General features: G+C 42.4%; 1 protein-coding gene across 1 annotated transcript in view; it reads right to left on the bottom strand.

Moving 5' to 3' along the window:
* Positions 1-26,300, bottom strand: part of COL12A1 (collagen type XII alpha 1 chain) — a 384,763-nt gene that overhangs the window by 14,991 nt on the left and 343,472 nt on the right. Inside the window, 6 exon segments of the mRNA XM_030199047.1 lie at positions 1,867-1,933; positions 2,034-2,069; positions 9,079-9,150; positions 16,034-16,087; positions 21,705-21,758; positions 24,496-24,549. Coding sequence (XP_030054907.1) covers positions 1,867-1,933; positions 2,034-2,069; positions 9,079-9,150; positions 16,034-16,087; positions 21,705-21,758; positions 24,496-24,549 — 337 coding nt within the window.

A 26,300-nucleotide genomic window follows, 5' to 3' on the forward strand; every position in this document is an offset into this window, starting at 1 on the left:
GCCCACCTCTTTGCTACTGCTTTCGACTCCTAACCATGACTCTCTTACTCAACACCCTCACGTATCACCCCTACCACTGCAATTTCCCCACCCCTAGCTGTCTGTTCGTCTGTCCAATTTAGATTGTAAGCTCTGTTGAGCAGGGACTGTCTTTTCATGTTAATTTGTACAGCGCTGCATAAGTCTAGTAGCGCTATAGAAATGTTTAATAGTAGTAGTAGTAGAACTTCATTTTTAGTGAGTGGTATGCCTGCGTTGGGCTTACTGCCGCTTTGTAAAAAGGGGCCATAGGGTCTCTTTTACCAAACCGCACTAGCGATTCCCACACAGAAATGCCAATGAAGCCCATTCAAAGTGAATGGGCTTTGTCTCATTGCCGCACCGGGAATCGCTAGTGCAGTTTAGTAAAAGAGGAACATAGCATTTAAAAGGTTATTTTCTGGGCATGGTTTAGGCGGGCCCGAAAAGTATGCATGCATTTCCTATTTTGCAAAGGAAAAACATCTAATGCTTAAAATCTAGGCTGGCATTTACACTTCTTCCAAGGCCCGTGTGTCAGTTAACTACTTATTGGATCTGGAGTGAAGAAGAATGTTAGAGAAGACAATAGCGTTTACCTCTGTGGCATTGGAAACCACTTGAAAATTGCAAAACTGAGTAGTTTTGACTTTTCGATACCTTAATTTACTTTCCTCAGACATCCAGTTTTACAAAATCTGCCATTTACACTTTCATCGGTTGCAAAATCATCACTAAGAGACGAAGTTATCAAGATGGACTACTGTTAAGTTAGGTTATTTTACCACATGTTTCCTTTTATACAGAGAGACTCTGTGCTAAATCAACCCAACTTAACAATAGCTCATGTTGAAACTTCCCCTCTAACATGTGTAAGAATCAGCATTCCCATGTTCAAAACCAAGAGCTCCTCCTGGCTCCTTCTCTATGGAATTCCTTATCCTGTTCCCTTAGAGCAGAAACCTCTTTATCACTGTTTTGTGCGTCCCTTAAACCCCACCTTTTCAATTTGGCTTTTTCTTTCTAACATTACAGGTCATAGTGGAAGAGTTTAGTCAAATATCAGACTCCTCTCCCCCCCTTTCATCCTTAGTTTCCCCTCATGTCATTCTTACCTCCCCTTGACTAAACCTTACCTTCCTGTCTTTTCCGTAGCTCCTTTGCTACATTTCCCTTGAATTAATTTTTTCTATGAGTGAGAATTTCTCTCTCTGTGTCCTATGAAAATTGGAGTTCTTTTTTTAAACCTGAATTTCATTTGTGTAAACCGTTTTGTTTTGGGTTTAAATTTATAGGTGTGTTAAAAAAGCTGACGCACCTTTGTAAACATACCCCATAGAGATCTCATTCTATGATTTGCTGATATCATCAATTGTATTTTTTTTGTTGTAGGTCCAAGTTTGATGCAGCAGAGGTATAATATAGCTCATGTTGTCTGGGGTCCTTATAGCGGCTTGCATTTATAAAAGATAAGTGTATTTGATATATATTTAAGATTAAACGTTTTTGATAAAAATTAAGAATTAAAAATTAGAATTTGTTTGGACCAATGATAATATCAGCAAATCACAGAGTGAGATCTCTATATGCATTGCAACAAGTTGCTGCTGAGGTCCAGAGAAGTGATGGTCGGTATCTATGCTGTTTAAGAGTTGCGATATGAGTTGTTGGTATAGCACTGAGTTTATTGTATTGATTATTTTTTACCCCTGCTATTAGTTGTTTGAACCTTAAAATTGATTTATCTCTTCTGATGAGAGCATCTTCCAGAATATGAACACACTTTTCGCATTAAAATTTACGAAATGAAGAGAATGGGAAAACAAAAACAAGAAAAAGCACGCCTACCAGTTATCATCTGCTGACAGACTTGTCTTGCAACATTTTGCATCATATTTTGAGAAGCCATATCACCCTTAAAAGTAAATACAAAAGGCATTATAGTAACAGAATATGCGTGTTTCTATTAAAGATGAGAAACTAAGATGAAAAAGAAAATATTTAGACACACTTACTCTTTCACCTTTTTCCCCTTTCAAACCTGTTGGACCCTAAGATAAAAACATCCTGGTTAATTCACAAGGTCAAGGTCAATAGAACCCATTGCGTACTAAGGGCCCCTAAGAAGTTTTATTGAATATTGACTGATCAAATACACATTAATAGCCAAGGTAATTGATGAGGGGCATATCTGAACATCATAATAAAATAATTCATCTCCCAACCTTAGCAAATAACATTTACTTTTCCTGCAGAAAATGTAAGATGTGTTTCCTGATGTGTATACAAAATATCATACTGTTTTACACAAGTTCCCGAATAATTTCCAGCAACTGACTGCGGCATTTGAATATTAGAGAAATAATGTTCAAATTTTTTTTCTTCCTTTGCTGTACTACGACATTAAGGGCAGCACATTTTTTGAGTCCCATTTTTGCTTGCAGGCCTATAAGTCTGGAAGTATATTTTCAAAGGGAAATTCCTTTTAAGGCTGCCAATAGACATCTTTTTATCCTCTTAATCCAGGTGACAAGTTATAATATTACCGTCTATATGTAAACACATTTCACAAATATTCATTTTGGATAACCCGAAAACCACACTGGTTAGGGATACCTCCAAGACTGGGCAGAAAAACATTAGTCTAGGCCACATGTCAACACATATAAAAAGAAGAATATTTCATACCCATCAATTTGCCATGCTCATCAAAGCAGTACTTTCATACTGTGGTTTCCACTGAAAACCAACCACCATGGGAGCAACCTTGACAACTGCAGCTTTCACCAAGGTCCATGGCAGAAGTGGTATGTGTTTTACAGTGGGATGCAGAGGATTACTGGCTCAAGTTCCAGGTTGGACAGAGCAAAAAACCAAAACATTTGCTAAGATCATTTGAATAGAAGACAACCAGTAATATGAAAAATACCATGACTTTTTATCTACTAATCACAACATGCTGACCTGTAAACATTGCTTCTCATCCTATAATGAATGAGACTCCTACGAGCTTTTGCAGCTAGCTAAAAAGAGTTTTCTTAAAGATCAAGCATTTTGTTTTGAAGATATTTGAGAGACAAATACCCTATAAATATAATATTCTTCTCTGCAATGTATGAGAGTCAAACAATTATTGCAAAAACTCCCTTCATAAAATATATCTAGAGTGTACATTGACCTTTCTAAAACTGATTAACTTTGGTTAATTACATGTGTTTTTTTAAAACATTACCAAAGGCTAGTAAGACAAATCTGTCTTATGAATGACAAAGCAAAAGGACTAAGGCGGTGCTTTTCAACCCTTTGTTGAGGTACACTTAATCAATTGAGTTTTCAGGTTTATCAAAATGATTGTCAATGCAAAGTATATTCTGCGAAACTGAAATTTAAAAAAAGGTTGAATAATTCTGTAAAAATAATAGTTTGTTACAAATTATATAAAAGAGTATAATCCATACAAAAACTTCATTAAAACCAAACATGGCCATGTTTCACTTGTAGGCTACATTAGAGTTAATAACTGATATGTAAAACTAAAACACAAAAATTAAAAATATAGATTAGTAATGTAATACACACAAATAACTTTGAAACAAAATAAATTATACCATATATTTAAAAAATGCAACATAAAAGATAAATAACAAGCAAAAAAAGTAAAAACTTACAGGAACTAATAACCATTGCATAAATTAAATGGACATACAAACACTTAAGGGTCGCTTTACAAAGTTATGGTAAAAGGCAGTCTTAGAGGGGCATAATAGAACGTGAACGCCTATCTCCATGAGCGTCTATGTCCGAAAACAGGTACGTGAAGAGGCGGGACAGACCGTATTTTCGAAAAAAAAATGGACATTTTTCAGCTGGGCGTTCGTTTATTTAGCGATAATGGAAACTAAAAATGCCCAGCTCAAAAACATCCTAATCCGAGCCATTTGGCCATGGGAGGGGTCAGGATTCGTAGTACACTGGCCCCCCTGATATGCCAGGACACCAACTGGGCACCCTAGAGGTCAATGCAGTGGACTTCAGAAACAGCTCCTATATGCATAGCTCCCTTACCACGGGTGCTGAGCACCCAACCCCCTCCCCCAATACCCACTACCCACAAATGTACAACACTACCATAACTCTTAGGGATGGAGGGGGCACCTACATGTGGGTACAGTGGGTTTTGGAGACCTCCCATTTACCAGCACAAGTGTTACAGGTAGGGGGGGGGGGTGGGCCTGGGTCCACCTGGCTGAAGTGCACTGCGGTACCCACTAACAGTGCTCCAGGGACCTGCATACACACAGGCCTCTAGGACTTGTTGCTGCTATATAACATTGGCACACCAGTTGACACCTGAAAACTAATCTCTCCGAAAACGTCCTTTATTGGAATAAGCACGCTTACTCACAGTTAACTGCAGATCAGAGGTTGTGCCCCACTGGCAACAAGTCTCCTTGGTACTGAGATGAGCAGTAGGTCAGAGCTGGCAGAATGGTGTACAATGCCCTCTTTCAGCCACATTCAAGGTAAGAACTAGTTCTGTAACGTGGCTAACACGTGAAAGGGATCTAAAACTGGCATACAAAAATGGCCACTACCTCATGGACTACCGGAAACAAAACAAGGCACACTCTGACCCAGTAAGCAGGGGGAAAAGCACCATGGGAGTAGAGCCTACCAACTACCAACATCGTGAGCATTTGCCACAAGCTAGTGGAATCACGGAGCCCAATACCCTACACCCACCACAATGCATTGCTGATGTGACTCTGCAGTGCGCATAACAGAAAAGGTGTCACACTCACCCGAGAGCCACATCAGAACCAGGGAAAGGCTGTCACAGTATAGAACACATTCTGCTGTCATGGAGGTGGGTACGGCATTTGAGGCTGGCATAGAGGCTGGAAAAAAAGGTTTTAAAGTGGGGTTTTTTTGGTGGGAGGGGGTTAGTGACCACTGGGGGAGTCTGGGGAGGTCATCCCTGATTCCCTCCAGTGGTCATCTGGGCAGTTGGGGCACTTTTTTGGGACTTGTTCGTGAAAAAAAAAGGGTCCAAAAAAAGTGACCCAAAATCGCGGTAAAAACGCCTTTTTTTTCAATTATCAGCTAAAGACGCCCATCTCTCCTCGGCCGATAACCACGCCCCAGTTCCGCCTTCACCACGCCTCCGACACGCCCCCGTGAACTTTACCCATTTCCGTGACGGATTGCAGTTGGAAATGCCCAAAATCGGCTTTCGATTATACCGATTTGGGCGCCCACGGGAGAAAGACGCCCATCTCCCGATTTGGGTCGCAATATAGGCGTTTTTCTCTTTCGATTATAAGCAGGTCAGTGTGCCCTTATGCAAGTTTTTCTCGCATACTAAAACCATTTTTACCTCAGCTAAATAATGGTCAATTTTCAATTTTTTTCTATTAGTGGCCATGCGCTAATGTTCAGTAGCAGGTAGCCATTAAAAAAATTATCGCGTGAGAACTTACTGACACCTAGGACCCTATTTACTAAGCCATGCTGCAGGCATGCTAGCATTTTTTAGCGCGCTAAAAATTAGCATGCATTAATGTAAGAGACACTCATATATTCCCTTAGTAAACAAGGCCCCTATTTTGTAGGTGACAAGAACTCACGTGGTAATCCTGTACTGACCAGTTACCACATGGTAATGTAGCTGCTCTAACTGAGTAGTGCAGGAACGCCCATTCTCTACCCCTCCAGACATGCCCCCTCCAACAAAAATTTGAAAATATTTTTAGTGCATGGTTAGCATGTACAGATTTGGAACTTACCGCAGGACATCTGAGCCCATTCTGTAGTAAACCATTTTCAGATGCAGTAAGCACAAAACTAGCACTTACTAAAGCTTAGTAAAAGGATCCTTTAGACATTCTAAATTGAAAAGCTATAAAAGTTCCATCTATTATTTAATGCACACACCAGGATTACTCTTTGGGCACTACCACTACTACTACTTATCATTTCTATAGCGCTACTAGACGTGCACAGCGCTGTACACTTGAACCTGAAGAAACAGTCCCTGCTCGACAGAGCTTACAATCTAATTAGGACAGACAAACAGGACAAACAAGAGATAAGGGAATATTAAAGTGAGGATGATAAAATAAAGGTTCTGAACAAGTGAATAAGGGTTAGGAGTTAAAAGCAGCATCAAAAAGGTGGGTGTTTAGCTTAGATTTGAAGACGGCCAGAGATGGAGCTTGACGTACCGACTCAGGAAGTCTATTCCAGGCATATGGAGCAGCAAGATAAAAGGAACGGAGTCTGGAGTTAGCGGTGGAGGAGAAGGATGCAGATAAGAGAGATTTACCCAGTGAACAGAGTTCCCGGGGAGAAATGTAGAGAGAGATGAGAGTGGAGAGGTACTGAGGAGCTGCAGAGTGAATGCACTTATAGGTCAATAAGAGGAGTTTGAACTGTATGCGGAAATGGATAGGAAGCCAGTGAAGTGACTTGAGGAGAGGGCTAATATGAGCATAATGACACTGGCAGAATATTAGTCTTGCAGCAGAATTTTGAACAGATTGAAGAGGAGAGAGATGGCTTAAGTGGGAGACCTGTGAGAAGCAAGTTGCAATAGTCTATGCAAGAGGTGATAAGAGTTCTGATAGTGTGCTCAGAAAGGAAAGGGCGAATTTTGGTGATTTTATAGAGAAAGAAACGACAGGTTTTAGCAGTCTACTGAATATGTGCAGAGAAGGAGAGAGAGGAGTCGAAGATGACCCCAAGGTTATGAGCTGATGAGACAGGAAGGATGAGAGTGTTATCCACAGAAATAGAGAATGGGGGAGGAGGAGAGGTTGGTTTAGGGGTCCTTTTACTAAGCCGTGGTAAAAAGTGGCTCGTGCTAGTGTTGGCGCATGAAAGTGCCACGCCTTAGGCCACTTTTTACTGTGGCATGAAAAAGGCCTTTTTTTAAATGAAGCATTAAATGGCCGTGCGCTGATATTAAAATTAGTGCATGGTCATTTGCTGCCTGAGCCCTTACTGCCACCTATGTAGCAGGTGGTAAGGGCTCATGTGCTAATCCGGTGGTAATTGGGGAGCATGCGGCAATGTGGCCATGCCTACCTATTACCACAGGGAAGTTCCCCACAGTAGAAAATAGAAGAATTATTTTCTGCTGTGAAAAATGGCGCATGCCAAAAGCAGCACTACCGCCAGGCGCCTGGAAGCATTCGACTGTAGTGCTATTTTGGCGCTCACTACCTGCAAGATAGCCCTACATTCCCGGATTCTATATAGTGTGCCTAGAGATCTGCACTTAACAAGCAATAATGAGCATTAATTGGCACTGATTAGAATTTAGGCACACAACTTGCTAAGCATATTCTTTAACGATGTGCGCTGAACTTCTAATGAGCGCAGGCAGAAAAGGGTGTGGTTATGGGCAGGTAAATGGGTGTTTTGTGGGCATTCCAAAATTTACATGCCCAGTTATAGAATATGGCCTAGTGCGCCTAAATCTATGCGCTGGGATTTACACCAAGTTTTTATTGGTCTAAATGGATGCGTGTAGATTTAGGTGCTGAAATATCAACTAAGCGTATTCTGTCATCGGCATCTAAATCTAGGCACCGATTATAGAATATGCTTAGTCGGCACTGATTTCAACACCGATTTTTTTTTAGGCGCCATATAATCTCCTCCACAGCACCTAAACGGCACCTAAGTGAAAGTCCGCCATTTGTGCAAAAGAAAATCAATGGGCTCTAAATGAAATTCAAAAAGCCTAAAGGTGAAATATGGCCATGTCAGGTTTTAATTTACCTCAGTTAAAGAAGAATAAGGCAAATTTCCTGTTCCGGGGCAGAGAGAGCAAGGAACCAGCGAGGCGCCGACACCCCCCAGCGGCGTGCACTCGGCGGATTGGCCCTTCCGCCTGCCCCTCACCGCCTTCCAGGTATGTACTCGCGGGGGGAGGTTGCGCTACGGAGGGGGGAGAGTGCGTCGTGCTGCACCCGGGGGGGGGGGTGCGCAGCGGCGACCTGCCCCGGGTGTCAGCTGCCCTCGCGACGCCACTGCAAACTTGTGAACATCAAGAATTATACTGAACTAACATGCTACGGGCCTGGTTGTTTGGTTTTCCCCTCTTTGTGTCTATAGGGAAAACCAGGGGCGTATCTCCTATGGGGCCACAGGGGCCAGGACCCCCATAGATTTGGCCCTGGACCCCCCCCTACTGAAGACCCTCGCAACCCCCTCCCACTGCCAACCTGCCATCGCCTACCTTTGCTGGCGGGGGACCCGAACCCCCGCCAGCCGAAGCCATCTTCCTTCGTTGTTTGATTCTTCTTTCTGAGTCTGAGTCTGACTCTGACGTCCTGCACGATGTGTGCGTGCAGGACGTCAGAGTCAGACTCAGAAAGAAGAAACAATGAAGGAAGACGGCTTCGGCTGGTGGGGGTTCGGGTCCCCCGCCAGCAAAGGTAGGCAACAGCGGGCGGAGGGTCGGCAGCGGTCAAGACGGTCATCGGGCGGGCCATGGAGGTGGTTCTGGTGACGGCGGGGGGGGGGGTGGCAGCAATGGCGGCAGGGGGCGGTGGTGGGGGGTCACCAGGGGGGTGGCTAAAATGTGCCCCCTCACCTCGGCTCTGGACCCCCCTACCGGCGAAGTCCAGATACGCCCCTGGGGAAAACTCTTAGCATGTAGGCTATATAGATACATAGGGAAAGAAAGAGAGAGAGAGACGTAGATAAAACACAAAAGTCCGACTGAACATTTAAAGTAAAATACAATATATGCAGCAATTTTGATGAACTTGCTTTTTATGTTTACTCTGTGTAGAAATACATGACTTGGCATATGTAGCTTGTGCTTCTAGCAGTGGAAAATGATTACCACAGTTTCAAGCTCCAGCTATTTCAACCACTGAGAAAGATGCTTTCTAAGCGCTAAATTGTTTGAAATTAGGTTTGTGGTCTAAGCTCAGTTACAGTGGATTAACCTTCATAATGAAAACATCCACATGACATCATGTCAAGTCATAATGTCCTCACACTGAATTTTGCTGTGCCTGTCAGAAATAGAAATTTGTATCTTACTGGTAATCCACTATTTCCCGTCTTCCCTGGTTCACCAGTTGAGCCTGGTGCTCCCGGAGCTCCTGGGGGACCCTGGAAAAGAAAGCATAAATATAACAATATGAACCTTATCTAGAACTCAACTACTAGGATGAATTTTAAACATATTGAAAAATCTCAATATCCACTGCCATTATTGAATGAATGAATATTTTGCTATTCTTCAATGAATTACCTATACATTTATTTGAGAGAGAGAGAGATTCCACCTTTTTTCTCTCTTGGAGTAGATCTATCTGAGATATGCAATTGTGAACTAAATTAGTTTGTTTGAAGTAATTACTAATTGACCCAGAAAGAGTAAAAGTGTGGGGGGAGGGGAGGGGAGGGGAGAAGAATTTCAGCTTTATCTAAAACTGTCCAGTTATTCCCAAAGTGAAAACCTAGACATTTTTCCTAAGCTGCTTAAGGTAGATTTCATGAACAGGCAGTTTTAGGGGCCCTTTTACTAAAGCTTAGCGTGCTAAATGCTAAGAAGCCCTTTTTACACCTATGGGGTCCTTAGCATTTAGCAAGTATTAATTCCATTAGTGTGAGCTAAGCTTTAGTAAAAAGGCCCCTTGGTGTGGATATATGACTATTTCACATAAACTGACAAATAAGTATAGATTATAATAGGCCAGAATCAAAATATATATCAGAAAAAGATAATAAAAAACAAGTTTCCAAATCTAAAACTGAAAATAAGAGCTAACAGTAAATAGTCAAACCAGATTTCAATATCAAAGTAGGTCTATAAAAATGTCAGATTCCATAAACCAGGGAATCTACAGAAATTCATGCTAATTATTATTAAATTTATAGCCTGTTTCCTTGTCATGTCAGAACCCACAGCCACTATCCGTACCTACCATGTCATGACATCACCATGACAACCAAGCCACTGAAAGGACGCAACAAAGGGGAGCACTCCTTTGGTAAGGATCGCGCGTTGACATTTTTATTAACTTTTTCCAAGGATTCTATTCACATTTGGGGATGTTTACAGATTAACAACCCAAGTACAATGTTCTCTTGTCTTGCCCCAGGTCTTACCCTTTTCTAGGCATCAGTTTATTCGGTTTGGGGGTGGGTATTTGGTATTTGCCTAATCACACTATGAAAGAAAGGGTTAGAGAAGGAAGGGATGAAATGGTGTGTAGTCCATAGACCACTGCTAAATGGACTTGGGAAAAATCCATAGTTCCAGGAATAACATGTGTGGAACGTTTGTATGTTTGGGAGGCTTGCCAGGTGCCCTTGGCCTGGATTGGCCGCTGTCGTAGACGGGATGCTGGGCTCAATGGACTTTTGGTTTTTTCCCAGTGTGGCATTACTTATGTACTGTCCCAGTATTCATTAGTAGGCTGGTCATATAACTTTAAATATATAAGCCCATTCATTTCTAAGTTACCCATATACAGCCTCATTTTAGAATGCAGAAACCAGAATTGACACATCCAAGTTGAAACATGTTAAAGTCCGATAGTATTTTAGAAAACAATCTGCCGACATAGAGCCTTGTCTAAAATCCATCCGTCTATCTATCTACTTATCATTTCTATAGCGCCACAAAACATATGCAGCGCTGTATACCATACATAGAAGACAGTCCCTGCTCAAAGAGCTTACAATCTAGATAAGACGAGTAAACAGACAGAACAATTAAGGGTGAGGGAATAAAGAGGTGAGGATAAAGGACAGGGTAAGTGAGTTAGGAGTCAAAAGCAGTGGTAAAGAGGTAGGTTTTAAGTTTGGACTTGAAAACGGCTAAAGACAGGGCTAAACGTATAGGCTCAGGAAGACTATTCCAGGCGTGAGGTGCAGCGAGATAAAAGGAACGGAGTCTTGAATTAGCAGTAGAGGAGAAAGGGACGGATAAGAGAGATTTATCTACAGAACGGAATATGTATGTGCCCAGATCCTCTAACTAAAGAAAAAGGTGGGGTGACAAATCCCCCTAACCCATCAATTGGTCTATAAGCCAAGCAAGAAGAACAAAGAGTCTTACATCTTCTCATCTCTACTAAATGTTAAGGACTGATAGTGCTGACCACTACAGTCGCATAGTATTAATATATTCTCTGCACATTCAGTGGGCCTTTTACTAAGCTGCGGTAGCGTTTTTGGCAAGAGCTAAAAATAAGCATGCTCTAAATGCTAGAAATGCCTATATATTCCTATAGACGTCTCTAGCATTTAGCGCACGCTAATCATTAGCGCATGCTAAAAACGGTACCGTGGCTTACTAAAAGACCCCCTCAATGAAGTGGTCAATCCCTGTCTAGACCTTCAGGGAATTATTTACCTGTTCTTAGAGACCCTTTTACTAAAGTGTTAGTTACAGTGTAGTTACAGTGCTTTAACAACAAACATTAACACAATGGGAGGGGGGGGGGAATTCTACAAATTACACTCAAAAATTGGCACTACGTGACATTGGGCATCCAAATGGCAGATGACATTTAATGTAAGCAAGGGCAAAGTGATACATGTGGGAAAGAGAAACCTGAACTATAGCTACGTAATGCAAGGTTCCACATTAGGAGTCACTGACCAGGAAAGGGATCTAGGTGTCATCGTTGATGATACGTTAAAACTCTCTGCTCAGTGTGCAGAGGCTAAGAAAGCAAATAGAATGTTAGGTATTATTAGGAAAGGAATGGAAAACAAAAATGAGGATGTTATAATGCCTTTGTATTGCTCTATGGTGCAACCTCACCTTGAATATTGTGTGCAATTCTGGTCACCGCATCTCAGAAAAGATATAGTGGAATTAGAAAAAGTACAGAGAAGGGCGACAAAAATGATAAATGGGATGGGACTTCCCCTATGAGGAAAAGCTAAAGTGGCTAGGGCTCTTCAGCTTGGATAAAAGACGGCTGAGGGGAGATACGATAGAGGTCTATAAAATAATGCGTGGAGTGGAATGGGTAGACGTGAATCGCTTGTTACTCTTTCCAAAAATACTAGGACTAGGAGGCACACAATGAAGCTACAAAGTAGTAAATTTAAAATGAATCGGAGAAAATATTTCTTCACTCAATGTGTAATTAAACTCTGGAATTCGTTGCTAGAGAATGTGGTAAAAGCAGTTAGCTTAGCAGGGTTTAAAAACGGTTTGACTAGCTTCCTAAAAGAAAAGTCCACAAGCCATTATTAAGATGGACTTGGGGAAAATCCACTGCTTATTTCTAGGATAAGCAGCATAAAATGTATTGTATTTTTCGGGGATCTTGCCAGGTACTTGTGACCTGGATTGGTCACTCTTGGAAACAGGATGTTGGGCTTGATGGACCTTCAGTCTGTCCCAGTATGGCAATACTTGTGTTCTTATGTAAAGGGTGCTCCAAGAATAGCGCTTAGAGCCGGTTCCTGTGATTTAATTTGAGCACCGGAATTTACGCCAGCTGAAACCTGGTGTAAATGGCAGTGCTCAACTCACGGCATTTCAGCGAGTAAATGGCACTATTCTATAACAGTGCGTGCAATGTTTTGGAATACCCATGCCCCTCCCCTGGCCATATCCACATTTGAGTTGCACACTAGAGGATGTAGGCGCAAGAAGATGCATGTGCAGATTCAAATTAGTGCCAACTAAGTTCAGCTATTAATTGCTAAGATTCATTAATTCAAACCTGATAGATCATTTAGGGGCCCTTTTACAGAGCAGCAGTAAGTCCAATGCGGGCATACCTCATGCTAATCTGGAACTACCGTAGGCCCAACGCAGGCGCTGGCAGTAGTTCCAGCCCTAGAATGTGCCAGCTAACTATTTTCCAGCAAGGCAATAACCCGGCGATAATTGGGCACCCGGTTACCACCGGGTTAGCATGGGAGCCCTTAATGCTACCTCAATGGGTGAAATCTTACCACATGGCCATGCCATTTTTTGGCCTTTTTACCCGCTGCAGTAAAGAAGGCCGCAACACGAAGCTTGGTAAAAGGTCCCCTAAATAATTCAGTTGTGTGTGCATCTTGACACCGCACCTAACTTTTGGTGCCAATCTTTCAGCACCATATAGAGATTCAAGGGGAATAAGTGGAAAGACTATGTGGTAACTTTTCAGGGTGTGCCCTGTTTGTCCTCTGCAGTTGCCACACTGAAAGGTTTTTATTGCACATTAACTTCATTCACAGTTGGCAGAGATGCACTTAATGCCTCTCCTTGAGGAGGTGTTCAGTGCACCCACACTGAGGTGCTCATTTTCAAAGCAGACGGATGGCTCAAAATACCTAAAAACACATCCATCTGCTAAAAAATGTCTAAATTCTTATTTTTGAAGGTCAGAATTTGCACATTTCATACTGCAGTTCATCCAAATAGCAAGGCGGCATGTTGTAGGTGGGACTAGGGAGGGCGTTTTTTTATCCCGATACATGTGCAAAGGAGCAAGCCTTGCCTCTGCACAGGTTTTTTATGACACTTGTGACCTCTGACATAGGCGCTGAGTGGCGAAACATGGCCCGTGTCAGGTAATTTTTTGAAGAATGTTTATCAAGTTGTGTGATTAAAGAAATTTTGTCCCAATTTTGAAGGCTCCTGGTGCTTTCTTTGGCTATTTGTCAGCAATAATGAAACAGAAAGAAATGTCCATGTCTAAAAAGGATGTTTTTTAAAATCACATCTAAGTTACAGAAAGTTGCTTTGATTGTGCAGCTGACCACTGGAAAGATTAAGGCATGACCCCTTAATCCCTCAGTGGTTGCTGTCCCCTGAAAGCGCAGCAGGAAAGAAAACCAGGCTCTATGTCAGCTACAGGTATTATGGCCAATCTGAACCAGGCCACAAGTAGATCAGAGGAGTAGCCTAGTAGTAAGTGCAGGAGGTGGTGAAAATCAAAACGGTAATGGAATTCAAACATGTGTGGGATAAACACAAGGAATCCTGTTTACAAGGAATGGATCCACGGAATCTTAGCGGAGATTGGGTGGCAACACCGGTAATTGGGAAGCAAAACCAGTGCTGGGCAGACTTCTACAGTCTACGCCCTGATCGTAACTGAATAGATATGGATGGGCTTGAGTGTAAATTTTAAGGGGCTTCGACGTTAGCTTCAGAACCTTTTGTACAAGAAGAGTGCTGGGCAGATTTCTACGGTCTGTGCCCTGAGAATGGCAAAGACAAATCAAACTCGGGTATAAAGTATCACATACCATGTAAAATGAGTTTATGTTGTTGGGTAAACTGGATTGACAATACAGGTCTTTATCTGCCGTCATTTACTAAGTTAATATGACTGTAAACCAGAGGAACACAGGTTCAAATCCCACTGTAACTTTTTTTTTTCTGAGGCTCCCTCCAGGAACAGAAAAATACTTAGGGTAAAGACATGACACCTGGAAGCATGAAGGCTACCAAAGTGGTCTAATTTCAGGTACACTAGCTATTATTCTATTCCTAGAGGAATCAAGTTTATTTAAAAAAAAAAAAAAAAAAAGTACAGTGGCATTTAAACCTGTGCCCCTGGGTTTCAAGTCCACTGCACTAGCCACCAGGCTACTCCCTGTTCTACAAGGGCAACTTTGTGGCCATTTTCATAAGACTGCTGCCAGACAGACATCCTTGTGCCTTGTTTTCCCACATTTATAATTTAAACATTTCAGTTTGTAAAATGGTCATTCAGGATGGCCATCTTCAGCATACAGACGTCTTTCTCACATATTTTCAAAACAGGAAACCCCAACGTATTTCCTGTTTGGAAATGGCTGTGAAATGGATGGGGTGGGGGAGGGGATTTGGATGTTTTGTGCTGGACTTTTTTTTTGGGGGGGGGTGCACTTAGGCATCCTTTTGAAAATGCCCTTCCACCTGCACAAGTGAGAGTGTGTGGTAAGTACCACATACTAACTGTGAAGTGCAGTCCACACCCATTCTCCACCCATAACCTGCCCAGTTGCCACCCCCAGTACAGCTTGGTAACAGTGAATGGTAATTCATGTAGTAACTGCTTAACGCATTTTAACAAATGGGCCCCTTAGTGGAAGGAAAGGGAAAGGGAAATGGGACTTGATATACCGCCTTTCTGAGGTTTTTGCAACTACATTCAAAGCGGTTTACATAAATTCAGGTACTTATTTTGTACCAGGGGCAATGGAGGGTTAAGTGACTTGCCCAGAGTCACAAGGAGCTGCAGTGGGAATCGAACTCAAAAGTTAGACCCTCTCCTCTTCCATCTGGTTTTGGGGAAGGGGTCTGGGGAATCTGTGGACTGTGCAAATTTCCGTTCCAGTTCTTTCCCACCCACACCCCCATTATTAATCTCCAGCAACTTCAATGGAACATACATGCCTGATCTTCTGAGAGGGAACCTTCTCCAAAGTATATTTTACTAAAGCATGGTGAGAATAATTAGTGTTGGGGAATTAAGCCAGCTGTATTAGAGATTTTGTATTTGTTTAATTATGTTTTGTTTTACATTCAATATATTGATTGAATTTTAAAATTCTAAGAAGCCCTTTTACTAAAGCTTCGCATGAACTAATGGAATTAGCACATACTAAATCCTAAGAAGCCCATTTTATTTCTAAGTGCTTCTTGGCATTTAGCACACGATAAACTTTAGTAAAAGGGCCCCTAAATCTCTTTTGGTCTCCTTTTAGTAGAGGACGATAGTATAAAAGTTTGAAATAAACTTTTAGCATACATAATTTTCCATTAACTTTCTCTTTGCTTCATGTACAATTTTTCATTCATAATAGATTTTCTACATGTTAAACATCCATAGCTATCCCTGTATGTTAATGACATTGTATTGTAAAATTGGATTCTTACAACAAATTACTTTCTTATGCATTATTCTTTGTTATGTATCCTATACTGTTTATTGTAAGCCACATTGAACTCAAACTTGTTTGGGATAATGTGGGATCTAAATGTCACAAATAAAATAAATAAATAAATAATATCTCAGCATAAAGGCAAAATAATAGTTACCAGTGGTCCAGGTGGTCCTCTGGCTCCTGCCACACCATCGTTTCCTGTCAAGCCCTATTCATAAATGGAAACCATAGCAGTTTAGTAGCTCATCTAAAGTTTCAAATGAAAAACAAGATGCATAGATCCAGTACCACACTGTAAAAAGTGAACCGAAAAGTTTATGTTCTGAAAGCACACCCAAAATTCAATTAAAACAAACTTAACTGCATTAACAACATCTCATTTATTTAAGTATTTATATACCACTTAAACCTAAGTGGGTTACAGTTTCATTTTACAGGTACTGGACTATCCCTGTTGGGTTCATGATCTAAGTGGTATATTTTACCACTTTTGTATCTGGGCCCCTTTACTAAGAGGTGGTAAGCCCAACACGGGCTTACCGCTCGCTAAACAGGAAGTACCGCCGGGCTACCGCAGCAGCCTGGTGGTACTTCCCACCCCTAGCGCACTATCATATCCAGCGCTACAAAAATGTATTTATTTTGTAGCACCGGAGTGTGCCCGACAATAATCGGGCAGTGCCATGCGCTGCCTGGTTACCACCGGGTTATCACAGGAGCCCCTACCGCCACCTGAATGGGTGGCGGTCAGGGCTCCCCCGAAATGGCCGCGTGGCAAGTGATTTACTTGCCTCACGGCCATTTCCTGCAGGAAAGAGAGACTTCCTTTTTACTCACTGAGGTAAACGGGGGCCTTGGTGCTTGTGAAAAACATGCGCCAATGCCAGCGTAGGCCCCCCTTTTACCGCAACTTGGTAAAAGGGGCCCTAAGTGACTTGCCCAGGGTCACATGGAGCTGCAGAAAGAATTGAACCTGGCTCCCCAGAATCTCAACCCACTGCTGACCATCAGGCAGCAGCAGGAATTGAATCCAGTTCCCCAGGTCCACAATCCGCTACACTAACCATTAGGCCGCTCCTCCACTCTATTTGGTCCCTTCCCCAGTCAGGGCTAGCATGGTGGTGCCATTTCCACAGAAAGTGCTCAAAATATGCTCTATATTTTCATAAATCTGAAGAAATATACAAGCAGATAGCGCCACTGAGTATCTGGTCAAGCAACTTCAGCAATCTCTAGGTAGTACCAGGGTGGCTTAAGGTCAGAGTGTGGGCAGAGCCAGGAGTGACCCGGTTAGTGGTAATGTTCAGTCCAGTAACTGAGTAACTATCTACATAAAGTTAGAGCAGAAAAACAGGCTGACAGCGGAACACTGCAAGTTCCATGGCCCTTCCAGTAAACCTAGTGTAAAACACAACATTGAACAAAAGGTATATCATCAGGATAGTGTAAGTGCCATTAAAACTATGTGTAAACATTTCAGGAGAGAACATCTGTTAAAGAGATCATCATTCATTTCTCTTTCTGTCTGTCCTCTATCCTGGACTGCAGTGTTGATGTGAATTATTTCTATGTGAAATAAAAGCAAGAGAACTGAACCTCATAAAGAACTGCTATCATTCATCTGAGTTGCTCATGTGTGACAACAGCGTAGGGAGTAACCCTAACAGAAGGAAGCTCACCCAAGGACCAACTCAGAATCCAATTTAATGATTGATGGAACAGATAATACAGCAGGCAAATACCATGGCTAAGGACTATAACTAGGGAGTTATAGTGAATAAATCACTGACACATATTACGCTGTGGCCTAGTCTCTCCATGACTTGCCATGAGTGTTGTACTTAATTAAATTCAGTTGGCAGGTTGGAAAGGGGCACGATGATTAACCTAATTAGAAGGTTAATTCTTGAGGTGCTAAATTTCCAGAAAACAATGTCAAATCAACCCTATGCTCTTCGTGATATATCTGGGGGGGGGGAGGGGTGGTTACTGCATGTTTAAAAAATGGTCATTATATTTTTCATTAAGGGGCTTTTTTTTTACTATGCTGCGATACAACGGACTGCACTAAAAGCAGCAGCAGCAGCCATTTTTGCCACATGCCAGGGCCCCCTTTTACAACAGCGGGTGAAAATAGCCAAAAATGAAATGGCTGTGTGGCCATTTCAGGGGGGAGCACTTACTGCCAGCCATTGAGGTGGCAGTAAGGGATCCCGCACTAACCTGGTGGTAACCAGGTAGTATGCAACGCTGCCCAATTACCACCAGGTAACTCCCTGCAGAAATATGTTTTCAATATTTCTGCTAGCACTGTAAATGGTGTGCGCTGGGGGAGGGGGGCGGATCTACTGGCAGCACTGGCTTTGAGCTGGCAGTAGTTCTGGGTCGTCGCAGGGCAATCTTTTGATAAAAGGGCACCTGAAAAAATAGCAAACTTACAGTACCACATGGTATTAAACAATAGCTTCTTACTATTTATGGAATGCAATATAGAACTGTAGGAAAACCCACAAAGGGGGTCATTTTATAACATTTTATCCACATCTAAAGCCTTTTATTAAACTGCACAGCCGCGTATGCCCATAAAAAGGAGGTGCACTGAAAGGCTGAGCCTACTTTCACTCAATGTGAGTGCAAAACATTCCTGGAAACTCAGAGGTCCTTTTACTAAGCTGCAGTAAACATTAATAATGTGTGCTTACCACAGCAAAAAAGGACTTACTGCAGGGTGTGCTCACGTGTCCTGTGGTAATTTTTTTGATATGCGTGCACATGGAGCCAGAGAGTGGGAGTGTTCTATGGTAATCTATATGATTGCTATGCTTGAGTCTTTTTTTGTTACTCGCCTACTGTAGGCGCGTGTTTTGGGCGCACGCAGATCCATTTTTCAGCGTGCCTTGTAAAAAAAGGCCTTTTAAAAATTTTTGCCGAAAATGGATGTGCAGCAAAATAAAAATTGGCGCAGGTCCATTTTGGGTTTGAGACCTTACCACCACCCATTGACTTAGCGGTAAGATCTCACATGGTAACCGTGTGGTAATCATCTAAGAGCACAGAATGATGATTACCACCCGGCTTCTGCAGCACGCAGGAAAATAAAAATTCTTTTCTGGCGCACGTAGCGGATGCATGTAAAAAACAAAATTACCACCCGGGCCATGCGGTAGATGGGCGGTAGATGCCGTGTAGGCGCCTACGTGGCTTAGTAAAAGGGCCCCTAAGAGGAGTTAGAAAATAAGGCGACCAAAGAAAATTGTATGTGACGTCAGAATGATGGTTAACATATAGATAGCTAAGACAGTAAGAGGAGTTAGGAAGTAAGATGACTAATTTAAAGAAAGGTGTAAGTGAGGTCAAAGAGATGGTTAAATATTATCTCAGCTAGGGTAGGAGTGGATAAACATGTCCTGCTGCAGTATGTGCAGCCCAAGTCACTCCTTGTGTTTGTGAGTGAGACTAACAAGTTAGTTACTTAGATTAGCGCGTGGTTAGTGCATGAGCCCTTACCACCTACATAATGGGTGGCAGTAGAAGCTCACAGCTAATGGAAAAATTAGCACACAGCCTTAAATAGGGAAAATAGACAAATCAGCCATTTTATTACCCTAGTGGTAAAAATGGCATTAGCACAAGGAAAATACCCACATAAGCACTTGCTAAGGCCACCTTTTACTGCAGTTTGGTTAAAAAAAAAAAAAGCCCCATAGTTTGAGTGAAGCAGAGATGGAGTTACCTTGTACTTATTTATTTTATAATATATGCAAATACCCAGGTATATTTACACCTTTTTGGGGGGGCAACTGTAAATTTGGATGTGGCCATTTTGTGCTATTGTGCTGGTTGTGGGTGTCCATTTTAGAAACGCACATAGAGGGGCATAATCAAACGAAAACGCCTATCTCCATGGGCGTTTATCTCCGAGAACGGGTCCGTGAAGGGGCGGAGCCAACCGTATTTTCGAAAAAAATAGACGCCCATATGTTATTCGCTACTTTGTGAGCTGGGCGTTTTTGTTATTCAGTGATAATGGAAAATGAAAGCGCCCAGCTCAAAAACGAATACATCCAAGGCATTTGTTCGTGGGAGGGGCCATGATTCGTAGTGCACTAGTCCCCCTCACATGCCAGAACACCAACCGGGCACCCTAGGGGGCACTTTTACAAAACAAAACAAAAAGGTAAAAGAGCTCCCAGGTGCATAGCACCCTTCCCTTGTGTGTTGAGCCTCCCAAATCCCCCTCAAAACCCACTGCCCACAAGTCTACACCATTACTATAGCCCTAAGGGGTGAAGGGGGGGCACCTACATGTGGGTACAGTGGGTTTGGGGGGGTTGGACGACTAACGCATTAAGCAGCACAATTGTAACAGGTGGGGGGGGATGGGCCTGGGTCCACCTGCCTGAAGTCCACTGCACCCCCTATTAAGTGCTCCAGTAACCTGCATACTGCTGCCAGGGAGGTGGGTATGACATTTGAGGGTGAAAATAAAAAGTTGTGAAACGTCATATTTTGTGCTGGGAGGGGGTTTGTGACCACTGGGGAAGTCAGGGGAGGTCATCCCCGATTCCCTCCAGTGGTCATCTGGTCATTTAGGGCACTTTTTGGGGCCTTATTTGTGGAAAAACAGGGTCCAGGAAAAGTGCCCTAAATTCTCGCTAAAATCGCATATTTTTCTTCCATTATCGGCGAAAGGGCGCCCATCTCTGTTCGCCCGATAACCACGCCCCAGTTCCGCCTTCGACACGCCTTCGACACGCCCCCTTCAACTTTGTCCGCATCCGCGACGGAGTGCAGTTGAAAGCGTCCCAAATTCGGCTTTTGATTATACCGCGTTATTCGTTTTTGTGAGATAAACGCCCATCTCCCGATTTAGGTCGGAACTTGGGCGTTTTTCTCGTTCGATTATAAGCTGGATAGTCCCCTTTGTTGCCTTTATAAAATAGGCACCTTTTTTGACTTCTCCCAGAGACATCCTGTTATAAAATGACCCCCCTCAATGTAGTTTGATATAGTAAATGCCAGTGTTCAAGGCAAACACTTGCTTATTTTTTTCACAGCATGAAACGTTTGCTTCACGAGCAAAGAGCTCTTTCTCTTTTCGAGCGGTATTGGCCATCACTGTAGCTCCGACTCCAACTTTAGTTGCATGACATGGGTTTCAACACATGACAAAGGGCCCTGTTTACAAAACTGCGTTATAGGTGCGTTAACGACTTTAATGCACGTTAACCGTGTATGCGCATTAACCATGTACGCGCCTACAATATCCCTATAGGCGCCTACACGGTTAGCGCGTATGCTAATTTTAGGCATGTTAAAAACACTAACATACCTTAGTAAACAGGGCCCAAAATGTGAAGGGTGACATGAGAAGTGATTTAAGATTTCAAAAGACACATTTTGTACTCAGAAAAAGAATACGTAAGGGGTTGGTGGGTTTTGTCTATTTTTCTCTGTTTTTTTGAGCGGGTCTTAAATGGGCCCTGCTGCAGATAACCCAAGCTAATCTTTAGAAAAAGACCCCCATAGCTAGCAACTTTTTTCTCCATTTATGGAGTTTGTTTTGTTGTTGTTCTCTTTTTTCTGGAAATAAGTAATTCAGTAGGGCCAATAATAATATCTGGGAATCCCTTTAGGAACAGACTGACACCTTTGGTCTGACCATTGCATTTTGAGTTTTGAGGTCTCGATTGTTTAAATTGTGAGATTTTTCATAGCTCCCCACAGTCTGGGTTAGCCATCCTGTTAGCAAACTACATGTTTCATGCTCTTTTTGGGACATTTTGTACTCAAACACATTTATTCAACGATAATATTGCACTCACCCTATCACCTGGAGGTCCCATTGCTCCTGGTGGACCACTAATACCAGTAGGTCCCTGTTGAATGAAAAAAAAAATTATCCAGAGAATAATCAAGTGACAGCTGTCAAACAGGCATCTATGAGATAATAGGTATACCCACTCACAAATGTTTTGAGGAAAATCTCTAGTTTTAACATTACATATACATGTGATAGACGGAAAAGGAAGGTATCTGTATGATATGCAATAGTGTGGCTATTTGCTATCCATGTTTCAATGGATTCTTTCTCTAAGAGATTTAAAAAAACAGACAAAATACAACTTGCTCTTTGAAGTCTGAGGAGCGATTTATAACCTAGTTAATGAATTCCAGATCTGGCTTTTACAGGACTTCCAAATCTAACTTGCATACTTTGCTAATCATCAAATATTTGATGTTAAATGTTTATGCTTAAGGCATTCCACAATTTATTCCTACATGACTATAATTTAGAGCATGAAGTGACTAGTCATCAAGTACAATTTTCCCATTTCACTTATTTTTTCAAAGCCTACATGTATCGTGTTCTACCTCTCTTCTCCACTAGTTTGGCCACCAGTTGCTACAAGTCCACCTTCTCCAACATTCTACAGCCCTTCTGCTCCTCAGAATGTTCTATTCATGAATTTCCTGCTGCTTCACCAACAAAATTAAACACATTTATTTTGTCTGAATTTCTTTTATACTTATGCAAGTAACTAGGTCCATTGGATAATGTCCAAAGCCCAAGTGGGCTGAAGGTAGCCCTCTGCACCCCCCCCCCTCCTCCACCACCATTGGGACATGGTAGAGGAGATACAGGAAGTTGGAGATATGTTGGGGCACTATTGCCATGTCATCATTATGGCTCTGGTTGAAGCTGTTTGTTCTAATAAAACTGTGGCTGTTATTTTTGTCATAGTCTGCATCAAGGAGGTTTTATGACAGGAGATGTCATGAGCCTTTCTTGCCCATTCTGTGGTCTGAAGGCACTGGGCGGAGCTTGCCACTATGTTATGTGACCCCCCAAACATTCGCAGATGATATTGAAAACAATAGCAAACTTGTGAGGTTTATGACTGCCTATGTGGTTCTTTTTTATTTGAAAACTTCCAATATGTAACCCGAGGTTTTTATAACCTCTGGAGGGGTCCTGGAGTGTAAGCCGCACTCCATGGGTGCAGGCGCTCCAGAGTGGCAGACTTATTTTTGGAGTTGCAGGTGGCTCGCTTTTTGTAAGGGGCAGCTTTAAGAAAGGCTCCAGCTGTGCTTTAGTCTTGGAGCCTAGCTATGGGGATCCCCCCCCCCCCCCCCATAGGTTTAAAAAAAAAAAGCTCAGGTTACATATGGGAAAGTTTCAAATAAAAAAAGCTGTCGACTAAAATGAAAAAAACCCACAAACACGTAGAGGGGCATAATCAAACGGGGCACCGATGTTTTCCTGAGGATGTCCTCGCAGGACATCCCCGAGAAGAGGGGGGGAAACCCGTATTATCGAAACAAGATGGGTGTCCATCTTTCGTTTCAATAATACGGTCGGGGACGCCCAAATCTCAACATTTATGTCAACCTTAGAGATGGTCGTCCTTAGAGATGGTTGTCCCCAATTTTCGGCGATAATGGGAATCGAGGACGCCAATCTCAGAAACGACCAAATCCAAGCCATTTGGGTGTGTGAGGAGCCAGCATTCGTAGTGCACTGGTCCCCCTCACATGCCAGGACACCAACTGGACACACTAGGGGGCACTGCAGTGGCCTTCAGAAAAAGCTCCCAGGTGCACAGCTCCCTTACCTTGTGTCCTGTGCCCCCCAACCTCCCCCCCCAACCCACTCCCCACAACTGTACACCACTACCATAGCCCTTAGGGATGAAGGGGGCACCTAGATGTGGGTACAGTGGGTTTGGGTTTTGGAGGGCTCCTATTTACCACGACAAGTGTAAAAGGTAGGGGGGATGGGCCTGGGTCCGCCTGCATGAAGTGCACTGCAGTACCCCCTAAAACTGCTCCTGGGATATGCATACAGCTGTCATGGAGCTGGGTATGATATTTGAGGCTGGCATAGAGGCTGGAAAAAATATTTTAATTTTTTTTTTAGGGTGGGAGGGGGTTAGTGATCACTGGGGGAGTAAGGGGAAGTCATCCCCGATTCCCTCCGGTGGTCATATGGTCAGATCGGGCACCTTTTTGAGGCTTGATCGTAAGAAAAAAATGGACCAAGTAAAGCCGCCCAAGTGCTTGTCAGGGACACCCTTCTTTTTTCCATTATCGGTCCAAGACGCCCATGTGTTAGGCACACCTCAGTCCTGCCTTTGCTATGTTTACGACACACCCCCATGAACTTTGGTCATCCCCATGACGGAAAGCAGTTGAGGACGCCCAAAATTGGCTGTCGATTATGCCGATTTGAGCAACCCTGGGAGAAGGACGCCCATCTCCCGATTTGTGTGGAAAGATGGGCGCCCTTCTCTTTCGAAAATAAGCCTGCTAGGCAGCTATAAACTTCACAAATTTGCTATTATTTTCAATAGCTTCTGCGGATGTTTGGGTCACAAAATAAGCCTGCTAGGCAGCTATAAACTTCACAAATTTGCTATTATTTTCAATAGCTTCTGCGGATGTTTGGGTCACAGCTGCACAGGGAAGACGGCTTCAACTTTTTGACGTCAAGATGTCTCCTGTCATAAAACCTCCTTGGTCTAGTCCTTATAATGTTATTGAGAGAGGGTGTACTAGATCTCCAGATGTCATGGCTAGCCACATTTTTAGAAGGCTACAAAAGAAAAGGTTTACCATTCGGCCTGGTATTCCTGGATTTCCGGAATCCCCTTTAATTCCCTGACGACCCTGTAATGTGATTGAATATATCGTTAATTTGTCATATGTCATGTTTATCAAATTGCCTTATATTATTGTGTATATAATTTAGAAAGTGAAACAAATTGTTACAGTTTATTTAACAATAATTTCAATGATATCAATGGAATAACATGCATATTTGTTCTACACAAGAGATTTATTGTGATATTTTTTGCACATTATTATGATTAATGCTATAGGGGCAACGACCAGTCATGACATCTCAATCCAACTTTTGCCTTTGTGCCCCTATTTCAATGGGCCAGGGCCAATCTTATGTTATGAGCTGCATGGATCTCAGAACACAAAACTGGTCTTGAGCTGCATTGGAAGGAAGCTGATGCTGTATTAAGAGTTGCTTCTCCTGGCCTATGCATTCAACTTTTGGCAAACTTAAGCATGTTTGGCACCCAAGCCAATGCCAGACTGGCTTGTTCCTTAAGCCAGCCTTAAACGTAATAAACTGCATACAATCCTTGGCAACACTCAATCCAATCAAAAGCTCCACATAGAACTAAGAAAACCTACTTTTTTATGATATACACACATGCTTCCATGTCTTTCCGTGCCCAATTTTGAGCATGCATCAGAGATACTTAAGCTTTGGAACTCTTTTTCGGAGGATGTAGTAACAACGGTTAGCATATCTGAGTTTAAAAAAAGGTTTGGACAAGTTTTTGGAAGAAATGTTTATGCTCTGCTATTGACACATGTGGAAGCCACTGCTTGCCCTAGGATTGGTAGTATGGAATGTTGCCACAATTTGGATTTCTGCCAGGTACTTGTGACCTGGATTGGCTAGTGCTCAAAGCAGGATACTGGGCTAGATGGACCATTGGTCTGACCCAGTATGGCTATTCTTATGTTCTTATGACTGATGAGCTTGGAAACATCAATAACTGAGTGCTAACAATCAATTATTGATGTTAATTGTCAGTCTTAAAAATTGGCACATACATCTCACTGCCACACCCCCTTTTGGGTTGCATATCATATCATATCACATCATAGCATCGTTATTAGGGCCCCAATTCATCGGCTGACCAGCTAGGTTCTAGTGGCCAAAGATAGACCTGCTATTTACACGGGTCTGTCTGCCCACTAAACGTAACTGGTCAGCCACTGAAAATCAGCCGCAACCGGTTATGTCATGCAACATAGCCACGGACCGGGCTATTCAGTGGCAGATAGCCGGCTTAAAGGTATTTAACTGTTACTGGCTGGTTAAATTCTTTTGAATATCGGGCAGTAGGTGTTTCATTAGTATTATATTACCATATTATATCTCTGTTATTTGAATTTCAGTGCTGTTAAATCTGTATTTTTTTTTATGGTAGTCCTATTATTAGGTTTCAATTTGCTGTTTTTCAGTTTACCTCATTTATTATATTTATGTTTATATTTGGTCAGTTTATTATTGTTATGCTGTTAACAAAATTGTAAGTTTTATGTTAAACTGTACCTGCTGTACATCATCTTGGGTGAATCTCTTCATAAAGGCAGTTAATAAATCCCAACAAATAAAATCTGACACTTTGGACACAAAGAGTTATAGAATAGCGCATCGGGAGATGCACACACAAGTCCAAATTGGTGTCAATAAACGCCAATATTGTCAGCAGTTCATTAACTAATTAATTTGTGTACACATCTACCCTATGTGCCCAAATTTGGGTGACCTATAAAGAATCGGGGGTAAATAATCATCCTAGCAGTTCAGTTTTCATGTAACGCCACAG

This window comes from Microcaecilia unicolor, chromosome 3 (assembly GCF_901765095.1).
Source record: "Microcaecilia unicolor chromosome 3, aMicUni1.1, whole genome shotgun sequence".
In the NCBI taxonomy this organism is placed as follows: domain Eukaryota; kingdom Metazoa; phylum Chordata; class Amphibia; order Gymnophiona; family Siphonopidae; genus Microcaecilia; species Microcaecilia unicolor.